This window comes from Chrysemys picta, chromosome 8 (genome assembly GCF_011386835.1).
Source record: "Chrysemys picta bellii isolate R12L10 chromosome 8, ASM1138683v2, whole genome shotgun sequence".
Taxonomy (NCBI): Eukaryota; Metazoa; Chordata; order Testudines; family Emydidae; genus Chrysemys; species Chrysemys picta.
Window position 1 is genome coordinate 1,853,288 of NC_088798.1, and position 19,284 is coordinate 1,872,571.

At 66.2% G+C, this 19,284-nt stretch overlaps 1 protein-coding gene across 2 annotated transcripts in view; it reads right to left on the reverse strand.

Moving 5' to 3' along the window:
* Positions 1-8: 8 nt before the first annotated feature.
* Positions 9-19,284, reverse strand: part of SLC6A9 (solute carrier family 6 member 9) — a 52,897-nt gene continuing 33,621 nt past the window's right edge. For both annotated transcript variants that reach the window (XM_065555324.1, XM_065555325.1), the window contains exons 3-14: positions 17,202-17,358; positions 16,163-16,294; positions 14,279-14,534; positions 13,440-13,572; positions 10,965-11,099; positions 10,388-10,491; positions 9,137-9,374; positions 8,555-8,689; positions 6,744-6,843; positions 5,693-5,793; positions 4,218-4,388; positions 9-2,947 (exon numbers count right to left, since the gene is read on the reverse strand). In XM_065555324.1, coding sequence (XP_065411396.1) covers positions 2,750-2,947; positions 4,218-4,388; positions 5,693-5,793; positions 6,744-6,843; positions 8,555-8,689; positions 9,137-9,374; positions 10,388-10,491; positions 10,965-11,099; positions 13,440-13,572; positions 14,279-14,534; positions 16,163-16,294; positions 17,202-17,358 — 1,860 coding nt within the window. In that variant the 3' untranslated portion in view covers positions 9-2,749. The remainder of the gene's footprint in view (positions 2,948-4,217; positions 4,389-5,692; positions 5,794-6,743; positions 6,844-8,554; positions 8,690-9,136; positions 9,375-10,387; positions 10,492-10,964; positions 11,100-13,439; positions 13,573-14,278; positions 14,535-16,162; positions 16,295-17,201; positions 17,359-19,284) is intronic.

Consider the following 19,284-nt stretch of genomic DNA (forward strand, 5'->3'; position numbering starts at 1 on the left):
CACGGACGCAGGAATATAAATTTCATTAAAATCTATCAGACTTTAAAACTCTACACGGGGCATCTCTGGCGCGGGCGGCGCGGCCCAGGCCCCAGCACCGTATCGCTAACGATTAGATGGGAAGAGGAGCGTGGGCATCACTGGCACACGGGGCAGGGCACAGGATCCATGCAGGAAGAAGTGCAGCTCCGTGTCGGCTTGGGGGGGCAGGGCAGGGAAAGGTGCCGACAGGGCCCCGCAGGCCCCGCCCCCCCCCCCGTTGGCACATTCCCCAGCTGCTGGCTTGGTGGCAGGAGTGGGGCCGGCTCCGCTGCCCGTGGCCCCTGTCCCCGGGGACGTGGGGACGTCCCTCCAAACTCGTTTCAATGGTGGCGTGAGCAGCCACAGGGCGCCGCATGCCCCCTGCCCCGCCCGTCAGGCTCGGCTCTGTTCAGTGCCCTGGCATGGAGGTGGCGAGGCCATGCCTGGCCCAGGTGGGCGTGTGGGGGGCACCCAAAGGAGTGTACCTGCCCCCCCCCTTGGACCAGGCCCAAAGCGGGGTGCGGGGACAGGGCCCAGCTGCTCCCTGGCCCCTGACACACACGGAGCCGTGGCTTGTAACGCCCCCAGGCACCACGCGGGCTGGGAGCCGGTCCCCCCCATGCCCGACGAGGCCCAGTGCCTGTCTGAGCCAGCCCAGCCCCATGCCGTGGGCACCTCCTGGGGGGGCGGCGGTCAGTGATCTGGGGAGCACCCCCCGTTAATACATGTCTGATGTAGAGGAAAGCACCTGTGGGGGGCAGGCCCCCGACTTAGTGCTTCCGGCCCCAGGGGCCTCGTCTGCAACTTAGCAGCAGGGTGGGGCGCTGCCCCTCCCCCAGCTGCCCCTCACCACCATGGGGGCTGTGGGGCCCAGGGTGAGTCAAGCTGGGCCAAGCAATCCCCTTCGCAGTAGGGTCTGGACCCGGCCCCCGGGCCATAAAGTGCTTCCCCTCCCTGGGGCAGAGCCATGAGGGGGCAGGGCCACCCCCAGCCCCATGCCCAGCCCCCCTGCAGGGAGCAGACAAGGCCGTGGGTCCTGCTAGCTCTGTGAAGCCCCTCAGGGCAGGGCTGAGCAAATGGAGACACCCCCTCCTCCCCCCCGCTCGTGCCAGCCACAGGCTAACAGTTGGGGCCTGCAGCGGCTGGCTGAGGGCACAGGCACCTGGCACACGGACCCAGCCAACAACCTGCAACTACCTGAGGGGGGCTCCAAAGAAGGTGGATCTAGACTGTTCTCAGTGGTACCTGATGACAGAACAAGGAGCAATGGTCTCAAGTTGCAGTGGGGAGGTCCAGGTTGGATATTAGGAAACACTATTTCACTAGGAGGGTGGTGAAACACTGGAATGGGTTACCTAGGGAGGTGGTGGAATCTCCTTCCTTAGAAGTTTTTAAGGCCCGGCTTGACAAAGCCCTGGCTGGGATGATTTAGTTGGGAATTGGTTCTGCTTTGAGCAGGGGGTTGGACTAGATACCTCCTGAGGTCCCTTCCAACCCTGATATTCTATGAAGCCCAACTGCAGCCCCCCATGGGATACAGCATGGGGGGGGCACGCTCTGCTCACAGCCTGTCAGGGACATGGCCAGGTCCGGCCCTGCGCCCTCAGGCAATGTGCATGAGAGAGCTGGGTGAGGGTGTATGGGCGTGTGTATATGCATGTGCTTGGGCCATGTATGTGTGTGCGTGTCTGCACGTGTGCTGTGCATGTGTGGGCCGTGCATGTCTGTGCATGTGCCGTGTGTGTGGCTGTGCCCTAGGAGTGTGCTCTGTGCCGTGCGTGGGCCGGTGGAAGCAGTGTGTGTGGGCGGGCATGCCGGAAAAGGCCCCCCCCCCACCCCGGATCTCCTCTACCATCCCTTTCTAAGTGCTCCACCCTTGGTGCCAGCTGGGGGGCGCGCCGGGCTCTGGCGGGGAGACGGTGCCACCCTACGGCTTGGGCCATGCCTGGGGCACAGGTAGGAGTCCTGCCGGGTGGGTTGGACCCTGCCTGCCCCAGACACAACCCTGGCCTTGGCACTGCCACTTGTCCCCGGGCTCTGCCTGACACCAACTCCCTCCTTGGTAGCAGCAGCCCCCCACCCTGCTTCAGCCTAACCAGGAGGGGAGGGCCTGGAAGACAAACCAAAGGGCCATGCTAGCCTGACCCCACTGCTGCCTGCCCCCCACCCCCAGGACCTGACATCCCCCCCCACCACTGCCCGCGCCTTCGCTGCCCCTCCACAGCGGGGCCCGGCACCTCCTGGCCCTGGCAGCCGATCTCCTGGGCCCCCTCCTCCCAGAGCCCCATCTGCGCGGCCTGCTTGATTCGTGGCCCCTGTGCCGCTTTGGCCCATGTGGCAGCTGGGAGCCCCCATCTCACAGGGCACGGCCCCCAGCCCAGGACACTTGGGCCCTGGCTTCCCTGTACCCCAGTCACAGGCTGGGCAGGGGCCGAGCTGCTCCCCCGAGGTCCACACGCCCTCCACGGCGCCTTCGGCCCCTGCCGAGCGGGCCCCCTGCGGGCGGGCTGGGCAGCCGCTCCCCTCCTGTCGGCGGTGCGCTGGGCCCGGCTGCGGGGCCCTTACTGTAAACACGAGGGGGAACACACACCGTGGGGAGGGGAGGAGGAGAGGACACACACACGGGGAGCCCCCGGCAGTGCCCGGTGCAGCCTGGGCTCCCCCAGCCGGGGGCACTGCAGTGCGTCACCGAGCAGGGCGGGTCGGGGGCGCAGGGGCTGGGGCCGGGTCACAGTCTGGAGTCCTGGCTGTGGGCGGAGCCGTTGCTGCCCTGCACGGGGAGGGCCACGTCCTCACTCCGCGGCTTCTCGGGGTTCAGCGGCTGCACCTCCAGGCGGGCCGCGGGGGCGGGGGCGTAGCGCCCGGCCCGGTGCTCAGCCAGCGCCGGGCCCCAGTCCTGGCTCGGCTTGGTGGCGTTTTTCAAACGCTAGAGAGAGGGAGAAGGGGCGTTAGCTCGGCCACGTGGGCACCGGCCCTGTGCCCGTAGGCCCCCCACCCAGAGACAGGACGCGAGGGGCCTCGAGCGCCCGCCTCCACCTCAGACCCCTCCGTGACCCCCAAGCCAGGGGGCAGCCAGACATTCAGCCAGGCCCGAGGGGCCAGCAGGGACCCCCAGCCACCTCCAGGGCAGGAGTCCAAGCCAACCCACTAGACCCCACTGCCTCCTCGACAGAACCCAGGAGTCCTGGCTCCCAGCCCCCTGCTCTAACCCATCAGACCCCACCCCCCTCCCAGAGCCAGGGAGAGAACCCAGGAGTCCTGGCTCCCAGCCCCCATCCTCTAACCCATCAGACCCCACCCCCCTCCCAGAGCCAGAGAGAGAACCCAGGAGTTCTGGCTCCCAGCCCCCTGCTCTAATCCATCAGACCCCACCCCCCGTCCCAGAGCCAGGGAGAGAACCCAGGAGTCCTGGCTTCCAGCCCCCCTCCTGCTCTAACCCATCAGACCCCACTCCCCTCCCAGAGCCAGGGAGAGAACCCAGGAGTCCTGGCTCCCAACCCCCCTGCTCTAACCCATCGGACCCCACCCCCCTCCCAGAGCCAGGGAGAGAACCCAGGAGTCCTGGCTTCCAGCCCCCCTCCTGCTCTAACCCATCAGACCCCACTCCCCTCCCAGAGCCAGGGAGAGAACCCAGGAGTCCTGGCTCCCAACCCCCCTGCTCTAACCCATCGGACCCCACCCCCCTCCCAGAGCCAGGGAGAGAACCCAGGAGTCCTGGCTCCCAGCCCCCTGCTCTAACCCATCAGACCCCACCCCCCATCCCAGAGCCAGGGAGAGAACCCAGGAGTCCTGGCTTCCAGCCCCCCTCCTGCTCTAACCCATCAGACCCCACTCCCCTCCCAGAGCCAGGGAGAGAACCCAGGAGTCCTGGCTCCCAACCCCCCTGCTCTAACCCATCAGACCCCACCCCCCCTCCCAGAGCCAGGGAGAGAACCCAGGAGTCCTGGCTTCCAGCCCCAACTCGCAGTGCTTGGCCTGTCAGACTCCTGCCCAGGGGAGCAGATGTCTGGGGAGGGGCAGGCTTTGCTGGCCAGGGCCCTGGAGCCCGCCCCACAGTAGCAGCAGGGCCTGGCTCTCTGGACCACGGGCCAGAGCAGCACAAGGGGATAGCCTGTCTCAGGCACGTGGTGATGCTGGGGCACAGGGAGGGTTGGGGGGGCTGGGGCAGGGGAGCACCCCCACACACACACACACACCTGGAGCAGCGTGTCCCCTTCGGCGCGGCAGAGCTTGTAGACGGCGTAGAGCGGGATGCAGAGCACGGAGGACAGCGCCATGAGGAACCCGATGCTGATGGCCCAGGGGGGGTAGACGTAGGTGTTGTAGGCGATGGGCCGGTACTGGATCACCGTGAACACCAGGATGAACTGGGGGGCACAGAAGTGGGGGGGGGTGGGCTCAGCCGGGGACCCCAGGCCTGCCCGTGGCCCCTGCACTGGGGTGGAGAGCAGAGCAGGTCCCTGTGTCCCACGGGCCCCACACCTACCAGCCCCACATCCCTGTCAGCCTGCCACCCTGTCACCCTTGCCGCATCATTGCCATCCCCACCAGCCCTCCCATCCTCCCCGCCCCCACGGCCTGGCATCTTCCACCCCCGCCACCCCATCACCTCTGCCCCCACCAGCCTCCCATCACCCCCCCCCACGGCCTGACATCTTTCACCCCTGCCACCCCATCACTGCCCCCACCAGCCTCCCATCACCCCCCCACACGGCCTGACATCTTTCACCCCCGCCACCCCATCACCTCCGCCCCCACCAGCCTCCCATCACCCCCCACCCCACGGCCTGACATCTTTCACCCCTGCCACCCCATCACTGCCCCCACCAGCCTCCCATCACCCCCCCCACGGCCTGACATCTTTCACCCCCGCCACCCCATCACTGCCCCCACCAGCCTCCCATCACCCCCCACCCCACGGCCTGACATCTTTCACCCCCGCCACCCCATCACCTCCGCCCCCACCAGCCTCCCATCACCCCGCCCCCACGGCCTGACATCTTTCACCCCCGCCACCCCATCACCTCCGTCCCCACCAGCCTCCCATCCCTCACCCCCGACGGCCTGGCATCTTCCCCCCCTGCCACCCCATCACCTCCGCCCCCACCAGCCTCCCATCACCGCCCCCCCCCACGGCCTGATATCTTTCACCCCCGCCACCCCATCACCTCCGCCCCCACCAGCCTCCCATCACCCCGCCCCCACGGCCTGACATCTTTCACCCCCGCCACCCCATCACTGCCCCCACCAGCCTCCCATCACCCCCCCCCCCACGGCCTGATATCTTTCACCCCCACCACCCCATCACCTCCGCCCCCACCAGCCTCCCATCACCCCGCCCCCACGGCCTGACATCTTTCACCCCCGCCACCCCATCACTGCCCCCACCAGCCTCCCATCACCCCCCCCCCACGGCCTGACATCTTTCACCCCCGCCACCCCATCACCTCCGCCCCCCACCAGCCTCCCAGCACCACCCCCTACACGGCACATCCCTCTTCCCTGCCTCTCCCCAGGCTGGCATCCCCCCGCCTTTCCCCCACTCCTCCAAGGACCAGCACAGCCCTCCACCCACCTCCCCCACGGTCTGTCACATCCCTTACCCTGCCCCACCCCCCATGGGCTGGCACCCCCCGGCCCAGCCCTGCCACAGGAGGGGCGCAGCACGTACGAAGATGATGGCGGGTGAGAAGAACCTCCAGCAGATCTGGAAGAAGAGGGGAGGCGGGAAGCCCAGCATCATCTCGATGTCCTTGAAGTAGTTCCGGTGCCCTGGTGGGGGCAAACAGGGACACTCAGCGCCCGGGGGCCTGCGGATGGGCCATACCCCCCGAACGCACACACCCTCCCCTGGGAAACCGGGAACCGGGGTGGAACAACCGTGCCCAGTGCTCAATTTGTGCCAGGGCCTGGCAGGGCTGAGCCCTGGCACCTCTGGGCCTGGCGGTTCAGAGCCCAGCACCTCTGGGCCTGGCAGGGCTGAGCCCGGCACCTCTGGGCCTGGCGGTTCAGAGCCCGGCACCGCTGGGCCTGGCAGGTCTCAGCCCCGGCACCGCTGGGCCTGGCAGGTCTCAGCCCTGGCACTGCTGGGCCTGGCAGGTCTCAGCCCTGGCACCGCTGGGCCTGGCAGTTCAGGGCCCCTGCACCGCTGGGCCTGGCAGGTCTCAGCCCCGGCACCGCTGGGCCTGGCAGGTCTCAGCCCCGGCACCGCTGGGCTTACTACATCAGTTGTGAATGTAAAACAATTGCCTGAGCCCCGACCCCTCTTTCATAATAAATGAAGTACTGACCGCACCCCCTGCCCATCGCCAGCACCCCGGTTGGGGAGCTCAGCCCTTCACCCCATAGACCAAAACAGAGAGGCTGGGACCAGTGGGAACAGAACCAAGGAGTCCTGGCTCCCTCCCCCATTCTCTAACCCACTAGACCCCACTATCTTAGCTTGGGATAGAACCCAGGAGTCCGGGCTCCCTTCCCCGGGGCCATTAGACTCCATTCCCCTCCCAGGGCTGGGGCTGGAACCCAGGAGTCCGGCACTGCACTGAGAGCTGCTCTTTGGGCCTGTGGCCCAGCCAATCAGAACGCAGTCTGTTCCTGGTGGCTCTGGTGTCTGCATCAGCTGGGCTCCCATTGGCTGCTGACAGGCCAGGGACCCCACCTGTGATCGCGGGGCGGAGGCTATGGGCCACCGTTGCCATGGCGCCAGCAGATGGGGAACGTACCGTAGATGTACATGATGGAGACGCACATGATGCAGGAGATGATGACCAGGGAGAAGCTGGCAGCGTAATTGTCCATCAGCAGGAGCCAGTATATGCCAGCCTGGGGAGAGCAGGGGTGACGTTAGGAGTGTGATGTCATAGCGCACGGACAGGGGACAGGGCCAGAAACTCCCAGCCTGGCCTGACCCAGGGCCCAGCTCGAGAGACTGGTTAAGAAGATGTGTAAATGAACAGAGCTTTGACATGCAGCCGGCATTGTTAGAGATAGAAGGGGAGCTGTGCGCTCAGGGCTTGTGATGTCAGCAAACAAGTCTTGTCTATTGCTATAGCTTTAATTCAAAGATCAAAAAAGGAATATTAACAGTTATGATGATACTTGAGGGAAATAGTATTATTGTCTCTTTGACGGTTGGGGTAACCTGTATCTGAACTGTTTAATGGATAAATTACCCTGTGCTAATTGCCAGGGTGTTTGGAAGGAGAGTTGAGCCTAATGTTTTCTCAGGCCAAAAGGCTACTGGAAATGTATAAAAACCCTGGGACACGATCCTGCTTCATCTCAGATCTGCTTTGGGTTTCAAGAGGGGAAAACCTTAAGCCACAAGGATTGAGATCCCCAGTCACTGACTGGAGTCACCCTGAATATGGACATTGGACTATAACCTCTGGACTATTTCTAAAAGGACTTTTGGTAACTACAAGCTCATCTCTGCTATGTATCCGAACCTCAAGAATTTAATTCAAGTCTGTCTGTAGATTGATCTTTTAACCATTTCTCTCTCTCTTTTCTTTTTTAATAAACTTTAGTTTAGTTAATAAGAATTGGCTCTAAGTGTGTATTTTGGGTCATATCTAAGTTATAATTGAACCTGGGTGTGTGGCTGATCCTTTGGGGTTGGAAGAACCTTTTCTTTTATATGATGAGATAAGATTTTCAGAATTCATTATCATATGTCTAACAGGTGTGTCTGGACGGAGGCCGGACGCTGGGCACGTTAAGGGGACTGTGTTGTTTGGACTTCTGAGTAACCAGTGAGGTACGACAGGAGCTGTTTTGTGCTGGTTGGTAAATCTAAGTATTGGAAGATCCACCAGCGTTTGGGGTTTGTCGGCCCCGTTCTGTTTGCAGTTCACCCTGATTGAGTGACCTCAGCTGGCTCCCACGGGCAGCACCGTCACAGGGGTCAGAGTGAGACAGTCTGGGGACCGCCATCCCCGCCTGGCACCACCATCCCTGCCTGACACTGCTGCCTGGTACCACCACCCAGCACAGCCTTCCCACCTGGCGTGGGCACTGCCCCCTGGCACCACCATCCCCACTCAGCACCACCACTGCCGCCAGGCACCGCTCTCATAGCCCAGCACCGCCATCCCCACCGGCAAGGCACCCAGCAGGGGGAATCGCCACCCAGCCCAGCATCACACAGGCATGGCCCTCTGGGAAGGGAGGGGAGGAGATGCAGTGGGCGTACGACGGGGACCAGCCGGTGCCTGCCTGCACACACCGAACCTGGCAGGAGTCGGGCTGGTATCGCCAACACCCGGAGTTCTGTTCGCTGCTTTCCATCAGCCAGGCTCGGCCTGCCCCCTGCTTCGGTTCAGGCCTCACGCCAGGCCCATGTCTCCAGCTCCCTCTCTGCTACGCTGCTGGGCAGGGTCCGTAACACTCCCACTCTGGGGTCATGGGTGGGGAGCAGACAGACCGAGGGGGCAGGAAGGAAGGGTGCTGAGGGGACAGTGGGGGCGGGTTGAAGGGGGCCCAGCAGGGCGAGGCCTCTTGCTTCCCCGCCAGGGCAGCCCCGTGCCCGTACCTGGGTGGTGAGTGGGATGCCCAGCAGGAAGCCCACCACGGCCATGCCCAGCGTCACAAACATCTTCCTGCGGATGATCCAGTCATTCCCCACCTCGTCCACAATGGCCGTCACCAGTGTCTCCAGCAGGCAGAACTAGGCAGGGAGCCAGCGTCAGCCAGTGCCTGGACTGGGCATGGTGCCTCCGGCTGCCCCCAGCCCCCTTGGCTGCCCCCAACTCCCCCAGATCCTCAGGCTGCCCCCAGCCCCCTTGGCTGCCTCTCCCAGCCTCGCCCCCCCCCCCGACTGCCCTCAACCCCCTTTGCCCTCTCTGTCCCCCTGGGGCCCCTCCCCTCACCCCCTGCCCTCCCCACCCCCTGCGGCCCCCCACTCTCCCCCTCTGTCCTCCCCACCCGCCTGCGCCCCCCACTCTCCCCCTCTGCCCTCCCCACCCCCCTGCGCCCCCCACTCTCCCCCTCTGCCCTCCCCACCCTCCTGCGCCCCCCACTCTCCCCCTCTGCCCTCCCCACCCCCTGCGCCCCCCACTCTCCCCCTCTGCCCTCCCCACCCCCTGCGCCCCCCACTCTCCCCAGGCCCTGGTACCTGCGTGCCCAGCCCTAGCAGGATGAGCATGAAGAAGAAGAGCACGGACCAGAGGGGCGAGATGGGCAGCAGGGTCAGGGCCTCAGGGTAGGCCACGAAGGCCAGGCCGGGCCCGTGGTCGGCCACCTGGGAGACGTCCACGCCCAGGTGCTGGGCCATGAAGCCCAGGATGGAGAAGATGACGAAGCCGGCATAGACGCTGGTGGCGCAGTTGGTGATGCTGATGATGATGCTGTCCCTGCAGGGCAGGTGGGTCAGAGAGCGGCGGGGGGGGCACGCCGGGGGGCAGGAACCTGGCTGGCTGCGGGGGGGGGGGGGCTGGGTGCAGTCAGGACGGGGGATCAGCGCAGACAGAGCAGGTGGAGTGAGAACGGGTAGGAGGCTTGGGCCACTGGGGTTGGGGAGAGAACTCGCCTGGCAGAGGGTGAGGGTTGGGAGGGGGCGTGGTGTGGCCTGGGGGGGCCACAGCCAGGCAGAGGAAAGCGGGGGGTGCAGTGAGACCAGGGGGGTGGGAGTCGGGGGGCGTGGCCCAGGCAGGGGGCAGTGGGAGTCGGGGGGCGTGGCCCAGCAGAGGGTGGGAGTTGGGGGGCATGGCCCAGCATGAAGGTGGGAGTCAGGGGGCATGGCCCAGCAGGGGGTGGGATTTGGGGGCGTGGCCCAGCAGGGGGTGAAAGTTGGGGGGCGTGGCCCAGCAGGGGACAGTGGGAGTCCGGGGGTGTGGCCCAGAAGGGGTGGGAGTCGGGGGGCGTGGCCCAGCAGGGGGCAGTGGGAGTCCGGGGGTGTGGCCCAGCAGGGGGTGAAAGTCGGGGGGCGTGGCCCAGGCAGGGGGCAGTGGGAGTCCGGGGGTGTGGCCCAGCAGGGGGTAGGTGTCAGGGGGTGTGGCCCAGCAGGGGGTGAAAGTCGGGGGGGCGTGGCCCAGCAGGGGGCAGTGGGATTTGCGGGCGTGGCCCAGCAGGGGGCAGTGGGAGTCTGGGGGCGTGGCCCAGCAGGGGGCAGTGGGAGTCGGGGGGCGTGGCCCAGCATGGGTGGGAGTCGGGGGGCGTGGCCCAGCAGGGGGTGAAAGTCGGGGGGCGTGGCCCAGCAGGGAGCAGTGGGATTTGCGGGCGTGGCCCAGCAGGGGGCAGTGGGAGTCCGGGGGCGTGGCCCAGCAGGGGGCAGTGGGAGTTGGGGGCGTGGCCCAGCAGGGGGCAGTGGGAGTCGGGGGGCGTGGCCCAGCATGGGTGGGAGTCGGGGGGCGTGGCCCGGGCTCACCTGTAGCAGTTGTTGTGGAACTTGTTGTAGGATGCCATGGTGATGAGCCCCCCCCAGGCGCAGCCCAGAGAGTAGAAGATCTGGGAGGCAGCGTCTCCCCAGACCTGGCAGACACAGAGATGTTACCACTGGCAGAGAGGGCACTGGGGTCTCGCCCCCACAATGCCATGGGGCAGGTGCCCAGCCCAGGGCCACCCTCACATCATACAGCTAGGGTTGGTAGCCAGAGACGGCCCCAGGGCTGGGCTAGCGGGGGGCTGCGGGTCGGGACTGAGGGGCGCTGGCGGAGCTGTGGGCCGGGATAGCCCAGGGCTGGGCTAGCTGGGGGCATGGATTTGGCCTGGGGTCAGGCCCATGTGGGACCCAATGCTGCCGCCTCAAGACTCGCGTGTGGCCCAGAGTCTCTCCCTTCTCCTCCCGTCTGCCTGTGGGGCAGGGTGGGGGGCCTGGTGACCATACAGGGCCGTACTGGGGTGGGGGGCGTACCTGGGGTGTTCACAGGGACCCCCTGCTGAGTGGGGACGGACACTGCCCTGGGTGCTGGAAGGGCCAAGCGCCGCCCCAGGCTCGGACCCACCTTGGCATCCAGGATCTTGTCCCACTGTGGCGTCAGGTAGAACATGATCCCGGTGACGGCGCCCTCCAGGGTGATGCCGCGCACGAAGAGGATGGTGAGCACCACGTAGGGGAAGGTGGCTGTGAAGTACACCACCTGGACGGACAGACAGAGCCACGCCTCAGCCACGGCCCCGCACCCATCCAGCCCAGCCATGGAGCGAGGCGGGGACCCCCATGGGCTCGGCCGGGGGTACCACTCGAACCCCCAAGGGGGGCCTCCCCAGGAACGCGGCTCAGCGAGCCCAGGGCTGGGAGGAGGGGGCGGGGAGCTGCGTGTGACGAAGGTGGGAGTTCTCGGTAATATCTGTTTGGCTCCGTGCCAGCCCCCTTGGCATTGCTACCCGTGGGGCATCACAGATTCGTTTGCTCCCTGGGACGGGGGCACTCGAGATAGAGCTGCCAGGGCTGGACTCAGCCGCGGGCCTGGCGCACAAACGGACGGGTGACCCCCGCACAGCCACGCAACCGGCCAGGGGCTCGCAGCCTGGCGAACACATGGGGCTCTGAGCCGGCACTGAGTGGGACAGGGCGGCAGGTGCCTCTCCTGCTAACCCAGCACCCCCGGGGCCAGGTCGGGTGAATGCCAAACCCAGCCCGTTCGGACAGGGCTGCCGGGGTCACGGAGCCCTCCTGAGAGTGAGAGTCTCTTCCCGGCGCCTGTGTCGGGGGGTGCTGCACAGAGCTGCACTGCGGAGCAGGGGGACTGGAGCCCGGAGGTGGTGGGGCCACGGGGCTTGGGGGGCCGGTGCCCTGAGGATTCCTCCAAGGGCAGGGCTTAAATTCCCATTGCGTATTTCCTGGAGCCCCCCCCCCCACCCCTGAACATGCTATAACCCCCTGAACAGCGCGTGGGGCTCCGGGCTCCAGGCTTCAGCCGCTGGGCTGGGGTGTGGTGGGGAGCTTGGGGCTCCGGGCTTTAGCCACGGGGAGGGGGGTCTTGGGGCTTCAGCCCAGGGGGGCGGAAACGGGTGCTGGGGCTAGTGGCTTTTGCTCCACACCAGCTCTGGCTGGATTGAAGCCCTGTCCAAGAGACAGTCTAAAAGCTGGGGTGTAGCACAGAGCCTGTGGAGCCGTGACCAGGCACAAGGGAAGAGGAGCCAAGCATGGGGAGGGGAGGAGCCAGGCACAGGGAGGGGAGGAGCTATGGAGAGGGGAGGGGCCAGGCACAGGGAGGGGAGGAGCTATGGAGAGGGGAGGGGCCAGACACAGGGAGGGGGAGGAGCTACAGAGAGGGGAGGGGCCAAGCACAGGGAGGGGAGGAGGAGGACAGACTCTACTTCAGGGGTCCCCAACGCCGTGCTGGTGGGTGCCATGGCGCCCGCCAGGGCGTCTAAGTGTGCCCGCGTACTGGCCAGCAGACGAGCATCCGCCAAAATGCCTCCAACAAGCAGCAGCATCCAGAGGCGTTGCTGCTGAAATGCGGCCGATTTTCTGGAGCTCGCGGAGACATGATGTGACGAAGTGGGGGGTTTTCTTGTTTTCTGTGGAGTTTCAATGGTTTGCATGCGGAGGGGGTGGGACTCAGTTTCCCTGGGTGTTACTGGTTTAACGAGGTGAGGGGAGAGGGAGTTTGTTTTGCAGAGGACCGGAGAGAGGACGTGGGGCCCCAGCCGATGGCCGGGAGGATGGAGACCCCAGCGACCGGTGACCTGGCGACCTGGTGACCCGGAGGCCCAGCTGAGGAGATGCAGCCGGTTCTGGACAGTGGGAGGACAATGGGCTGCAGAGTGAGGACCCAGTGACCGAACCAGCCGGTTCCAGCCAGAGGACAGAAGCGAGGAGAGGAGGCCCCGGTTTACAACCCTGTTTACCTGGAGAGAAGACAATGGACAGAGGCGGGGCCTGGGGCCGGGGATCTCAGATGCCCAGCTGGGAGCAGGGGGCTCTGGGCTGAAGAGCGGGAGCAGGCAGAGCCCACCTGGATGCAGGGAGACTGGGATGTGCTGGGCTGAGGGAGGCCAGGCCTGAGGCCCTGAGAGTTTCCTGTGCTGGGTTCAACTCTCAATAAACCCTCCTGTTTCATGCTGGCTGAGAGTCACTCTGGTCTAGAGAACAGGGTTGCATCAAGCCCTTCGGGGGTGGAGGCCCCGGGGCTCCAGAGCGAGGGGACTCCCTGAGGGGGCCCATGGCAGAGACAGACGTGCTAAGGCTCGGAGAGGTGCGGATCCAGGAGGTGGAGGGGCCTGACCCCGAGAGAGAGTGGACCCCCGAGAAGGGCTGTCGCACTGAAAGGGGCTCCCCCCACGGACTGCACGGGGCCAAGAGTGGGCCCGATCTGTGAGTCCGTGACACATGGGGCTCTGACCCGGCGCTGCTGGATGACGCTGCTTGTCGGCGGCATTTCGGCGGATGCTCATCCGCCACCACGGTCATCCGTGGCTCGTCGTCTGGCGCCCGCCAGATGAAAAAGATTGGGGACCACTGATCTACTTGCTTTTCCTGATGACTTGACGCCCTTGAAGAGGCAGAGGAAGACGACGACCCAGGAGATGCCCAGGCAGCCCAGCAGGGGGAGCCGCACCTCGCCCAGGTTCCCGATGTCGTCCGAGAGCCTCAGCACGTACCGCCTGCCCCACGGGGACAGAGAGCGTGAGACACCAGCTGCACCAGCCCCCCCTCTGCCCCGGAGACCCTGCTCTGCTCCAGAGCCCCGCCCCTCTGCTCCAGAGCCCCGCCCCTCTGCTCCAGAGCCCCGCCTCTCTGCTACAGAGTCCCGTCTGTGTGCCCCGGAGCCCCACCCCTTTGCATGGAGCCCCACCCCTTTGCCTGGAGCCCCACCCCTCTGCCCCAGAGCTCTGCCCCTCTGCTCCAGAGCCCCGCCTCTCTGCTACAGAGCCCCGCCCCTCTGCTCCAGAGCCCCGCCCCTCTGATCCAGAGCCCCGCCTCTCTGCTCCAGAGCCCCGCCCCTCTGCTCCAGAGCCCCGCCCCTCTGCTCCAGAGCCCCGCCTCTCTGCTACAGAGTCCCCTCTGTGTGCCCCGGAGCCCCACCCCTTTGCCTGGAGCCCCACCCCTTTGCCTGGAGCCCCACCCCTCTGCCCCAGAGCTCTGCCCCTCTGCTCCAGAGCCCCACCTCTCTGCCCCAAAGCCCCACCCCCCTACTCCAGAGCCCCGCCCCGGACCTCTGCTCTGGCCACAGCAGCCCTGCCCTTCCCCCAGAGCCCTCACCCCTCTTTGCCCTGAGGAGTACAATCCCCTCTGCCCTAGGCAGTCAGGAGACCCTGTCCCCTGGGGCCTGGGTTTCCCCTCTGCCTCGGGGACCCATGGGGCTGGCACCTCCAGTACTCCTCGCTGGGGCTGGTGCGCTTGAGCGTGTGGTTGAGGAGCTGGGTGAGGTTGAGGGGTGGTGCGGCAGAGCCGTTGGTGGCGTCCAGCACCCCGGAGCAGTCGGGGGTGTTCCAGGGGTTGGTGCAGTAGGTCCAGGGCAGCACCCGTGTCATGGAGGAGAAGAAGTAGTAGAAGGCGAGGCAGATCACCACATTGTAGTAGATGCCAATGTACGTGGAGACCACCATCATCCCATAGCCCACGCCTGGGGGGGACAGGCAGCACATGAGGGGAGGGGCAGGCCTGGGGGGGACGAGCGTGTACGTGCAAGTGTGTAACAGGAGTGAGGGTTGGGTGAGTGTGCAAAAAGAGTGGGGCCGTACCAGAGCAAGTGGGTGTGTGCAAGTAAGTGTGCAACAAGTGTGTTCACATACAAGTGTGTGTGCATACAGGACAAATCACACAAACATGTGTGTGCATGTGCATGTACAAAAGTATGTCTAAGAGCACGTGTGAACATACAGGTGAGTATGCAATGAGGCTTTTCAGAGATGAGCGTGTTTGTGTATAGCAGGGAATGCGTGAGTGTGTGCATGTAAGTGGACAAGCTGGATGTGTTTACAGGGACAAGTGTGTAAGGAAGTGTACACATGAGTGTGCAATAAGAGTGTATGCACAGGTGAGTGTGCAGGTTGAGTGTACAGGAGCAAGCGTGCCAAAGTGTCTGCAGCCTGTGATGTTGGTGCATGAGAGGGAACGCATGCATACGGAGGTGGTGTAGGAAAGCAAGAAGGAGCGTGAATGGGTGTGTACAAACCTGAGAGTGTGCTCCCTAGAGTATCTATGGGCAGGTACATGAGCATGAGCAGGGCTGGGCATGAGCGTGCACAGGGTCAGGTGTGAGTGTGCACTGGGGCAGGTGTGAGTGTGCGCTGGGGGGCATGAGCATGCACAGGGCTGGGCATGAGTGTGTGCAGGGCCAGGTGTGAGCGTGCGCTGGGGGATGTGAGTGTGCACAGGGTGGGCATGAGTGTGCAGAGGTGGGGTGTGAGCGGTCCTAAGCATGCACAGGTTGGGTGTGAGCGTGCGCAGGGCCTGGTGTGAATGTGTGCAGGGAGGGTGTGAGCGTGCATTGGGGGTGTGTGAGAGCATGCAAAGGGCAGGTGTGAGTGTGCATACAATGGACATAAGTGTGCACAGGCCAGGTGTGAGAGTGGGCGGTGGGAGCGTAAGCGTGCACTGGGTGGGCGTGAGCATGTGCTGTGGGGGCATGACCATGAGCTGGGCCAGGCGTGAGCGTGCGCTGGGCTGGGCATGAGTGTGCACTGGGCGGGCGTGAGTGTGCGCTGGGCTGGGGGTGAGCGTGCGCTGTGGGGGTGTGAGTGTGCGCTGGGCCGGGCATGAGCGTGCGCTGGGCCGGGTGTGAGCGTGCGCTGTGGGGGCGTGAGCGTGCGCTGTGGGGGCGTGAGCGAGCACTGGGCAGGCTTGAGCGTGCGCTGGGCCAGGCATGAGCGTGCGCTGTGGGGGCGTGAGTGTGCGCTGCGTGAGCGTGTGCTGGGACAGGCGTGAGCATGCGCTGTGGGGGCGTGAGTGTGCGCTGCGTGAGCGTGCGCTGGGCCAGGCGTGAGCGTGCGCTGTGGGGGGCGTGAGTGTGCGCTGCGTGAGCGTGCGCTGGGCCAGGCGTGAGCGTGCGCTGTGGGGGCGTGAGCGTGTGCTGGGCCGGGCGTGAGCGTGCGCTGTGGGGGCGTGAGTGTGCGCTGCGTGAGCGTGCGCTGTGGGGGCGTGAGTGTGCGCTGCGTGAGCGTGTGCTGGGCTGGGCGTGAGCGTGCGCTGTGGGGGCGTGAGCGTGCGCTGAGTGAGCGTGCGCTGGGCCGGGCGTGAGCGCCCTCTCACCTTTGAACATGGGGCTGATCCTCCAGACGCCCAGGCAGCCCTGGCTGGCGAACTGCCCGAAGGAGAGCTCCATGAAGAAGAGGGGGATGCCGCAGAAGACCAGCATGATGAAATAGGGGAACATGAAGGCTCCTGGGGGCGAGGCACAGAGGGTGAAGGCAGGGCTGGGATCCATTGCCCCCTGGCCCTGTGAGCCAGCCCCGCCCTGCAGTACCAGCCCCCCTACTGCTCCCCCGCTCCCCCCTGCTGACCCCCGCCCGCTCCCCGCAGCCTAGCGCCCCCAGCTGCCCCCCCGCTCCCCGCAGCCCAGCGCCCCCTGCTGATCCCCCGCTGCCCGCAGCCCAGCGCCCCCTGCTGCCCACCCGCTCCCCGCAGCCCAGCACCCCCCTGCTGACCCCCCGCCCGCTCCCCGCAGCCTAGTGCCCCCTGCTGACCCCCCGCTCCCCGCAGCCCAGCGCCCCCCTGCTGACCCCTGTCCTGTGAGCCAGCCCCGCCCTGCAGTACCAGCCCCCCTACTGCTCCCCCGCTCCCCGCAGCCCAGCGCCCCCTGCTGACCCCCCGCCTGCTCCCCACAGCCCAGCGCCCCCTGCTGCCCATCCGCTCCCCGCAGCCCAGCGCCCCCTGCTGACCCCCCGCCTGCTCCCCACAGCCCAGCGCCCCTGCTGACTCCCCGCTCCCCGCAGCCCAGCGCCCCCTGCTGACTCCCCACTCCACGCAGCCCAGTGCCCCCCATGCTGACCCCTGTCCTGTGAGCCAGCCCCGCCCTGCAGTACCAGCCCCCCTGCTGTCCCCCGCTCCCCGCAGCCCAGCACCCCCTGCTGACTCCCACCCGCTCCCTGCAGCCCAGCGCCCCCTGCTGACCCCTGCCCTGCAGTACCAGCCCCCCTGCTGCCCCCCTGCTCCCCACAGCCCAGCGCCCCTGCTGACCCCGCCCGCTCCCCGCAGCCCAGCGCCCCCTGTGACCCCCCTGCTCCCCGCAGCCTAGCGCCCCCTGATGACCCCGCCCGCTCCTGCTGCCAGGCCGCACTGGGACACACACCTCCCCCGTTGCGGTAGCAGAGGTAGGGGAAGCGCCACACGTTGCCCAGCCCCACGGCGTAGCCCACGCTCGTCAGCACAAACTCAATCTGGTTGGTCCAGTTGCCCCGTTTCACGTTCTCGTCTCGCTTGGTCGCCTCTCCGGGGACGGCACCATTCTGCGGATGGGGGGGCAGGTGCCATTAGCAATGGGGTGCCCCCCGCCCCCCCAGGGCCCCGCCCAGCTGGAAAGAGCCGCCCCCGTGGGAGAAAATGGGGGAGGGGAGATACTGTGTTATGCAGCCAGCTCCCCTCCGATTGCGGCCCCCATGGCTGCTCCAATCCTCCTCCCCAGATGCTGGGGGGCCCCAGCCCTGCAGGGAGGAGGAGGGGGAGGGGAAGGGGGCCCCAGCCCTGCAGGGAGGAGGAGGGGAAGGGGACCCCGGCCCTGCAGGGGGAGGTGGCAGTGGCACCCCAGCTTTGCCCTCTCCCCCCCCTCGCCCGACTGCAGGGAAGCGGGAGGCTGCAGCCCATACAAAGCAGGGCTGAGCGGAGGCAGCACAAAGCCGCCTCTGTTCCCACCCCCACCCCCCTGCCCGGCCTGCGGGGCCGCTGGGCAGCCGGAGCCTCGCACTGCGAGCCTGGAGCCGCGGGGGGAGGGGACTGACCCCCTAAACCCCCCACCTCCCCTGGGGGCCAAAGTGACACCCCCACGGGGGAGGGCGCCCAGGGGGTGGGAAAGCTGGCCCTGGGGTGTTGGGGGGGGGCAGGACTCCTGGGTTCCCACCCCAGCTCGGGGATTGGGATCTAGGGCAGGGGCTGATGTGTCTGTCGCTCCCCAAGTTACACCTCACTTAAAAACCCCTTGATCCAAACTCAGACCTAAACTAGAGAAGTGCCCGGCCGCCGGTCCTGGGCGATTCCTCCGAATCAGGAGAAATCAGTGGGTTGGAATATTCCACTGGCCTTGTGTGTCCGTGTGTAGCACACACAGCCGTGTACACAACTCCTGACTTGGCTAGTGCTTCTCATGCCGCCCAGGCACCTCCCTACCCCCCGGAGGAGCTCGGGCCCCCGGGGTACCCGCCCCCCAGGCCGAGACCCACTGCGCTCCCCCTCCCTTGGCAGGGCAGTGGGTCTCAACCGGGTGGGGTACAGAGTCGCTTGCTTTTATAGTTGCAGGGTCAGATGGAGGAGGGCTGGTGGCTGGGACACTGCGTCCAGGACTGATTTTGGGAGCAAGGCACTTCTAAGGGAGGTGAAACTTGGGGTCCACAGGACAAGGCAGCTCCCTGCCGGGGTCCCCTGAGAACAGCTGCCATACAGCGTGTGTTACCTGGTGGAACTGGGGGGATGAGGTGTGTGTTGGGGTGACAGAGGGCCCAGAGTCATCACAGTTCACGCTCACGCACAGCACAGGGAGGGGCGGACCCCCCTCTCCAGGGCAGGGTCCGGAAGCTGACCCCCAGCCGGGAGGGTCAGGATGGGCCCTGGGTGGGGGATTGTCCCCCATCTGTTGCTGTGGGGTTCCTGCTCCCCCATCCACACGTGGTGCTGGGCATTGCCCACGCTGGGACAAGGGGCTGGATGGGCCATGGGCGAGCGTGCCCAGTGAGCCCTGCGGGCCGACGCTCAGAGCCTGCCGGGACGGGGCTGCGGGTTTCCTGGTGAGGCAGATGTCTGGCACCCAGCCCACACCACAGCTCCCTGCCGAGAGGGGCACCTGCGTTCTAGGTCACCCCAGGGACCACCAGAGGGGAGACCAAACCGGCTCCTGGGGCTGACAAAATCCGTGGGGGAGCTCTAGGCCTCCCTGCAAGCCCTCCCCACTGCGGTGAGAGACGTCCCTGGCACCTCCCGCCCAGTGAATGCACAGCGGAGACTACAGGGGCCCGCCCAGCTGGGCCCTGCCCTGCCCCACGACACCGAGTGCTCAGTGCCAGGGCGGGAGCTGGGCGCCCGATGCCAGGTGGGCACTTCCAGCACAGGCCAGAACCAGCTCGTTCTCTGGGGGGCAAGAACGGCGCTTTGTCCTGCGGGGCGGCCGGTGTTGGCACCGGGCTTGGCGCACAATGCAGCCTCACACCCAGGGCCCAACAAAGGAG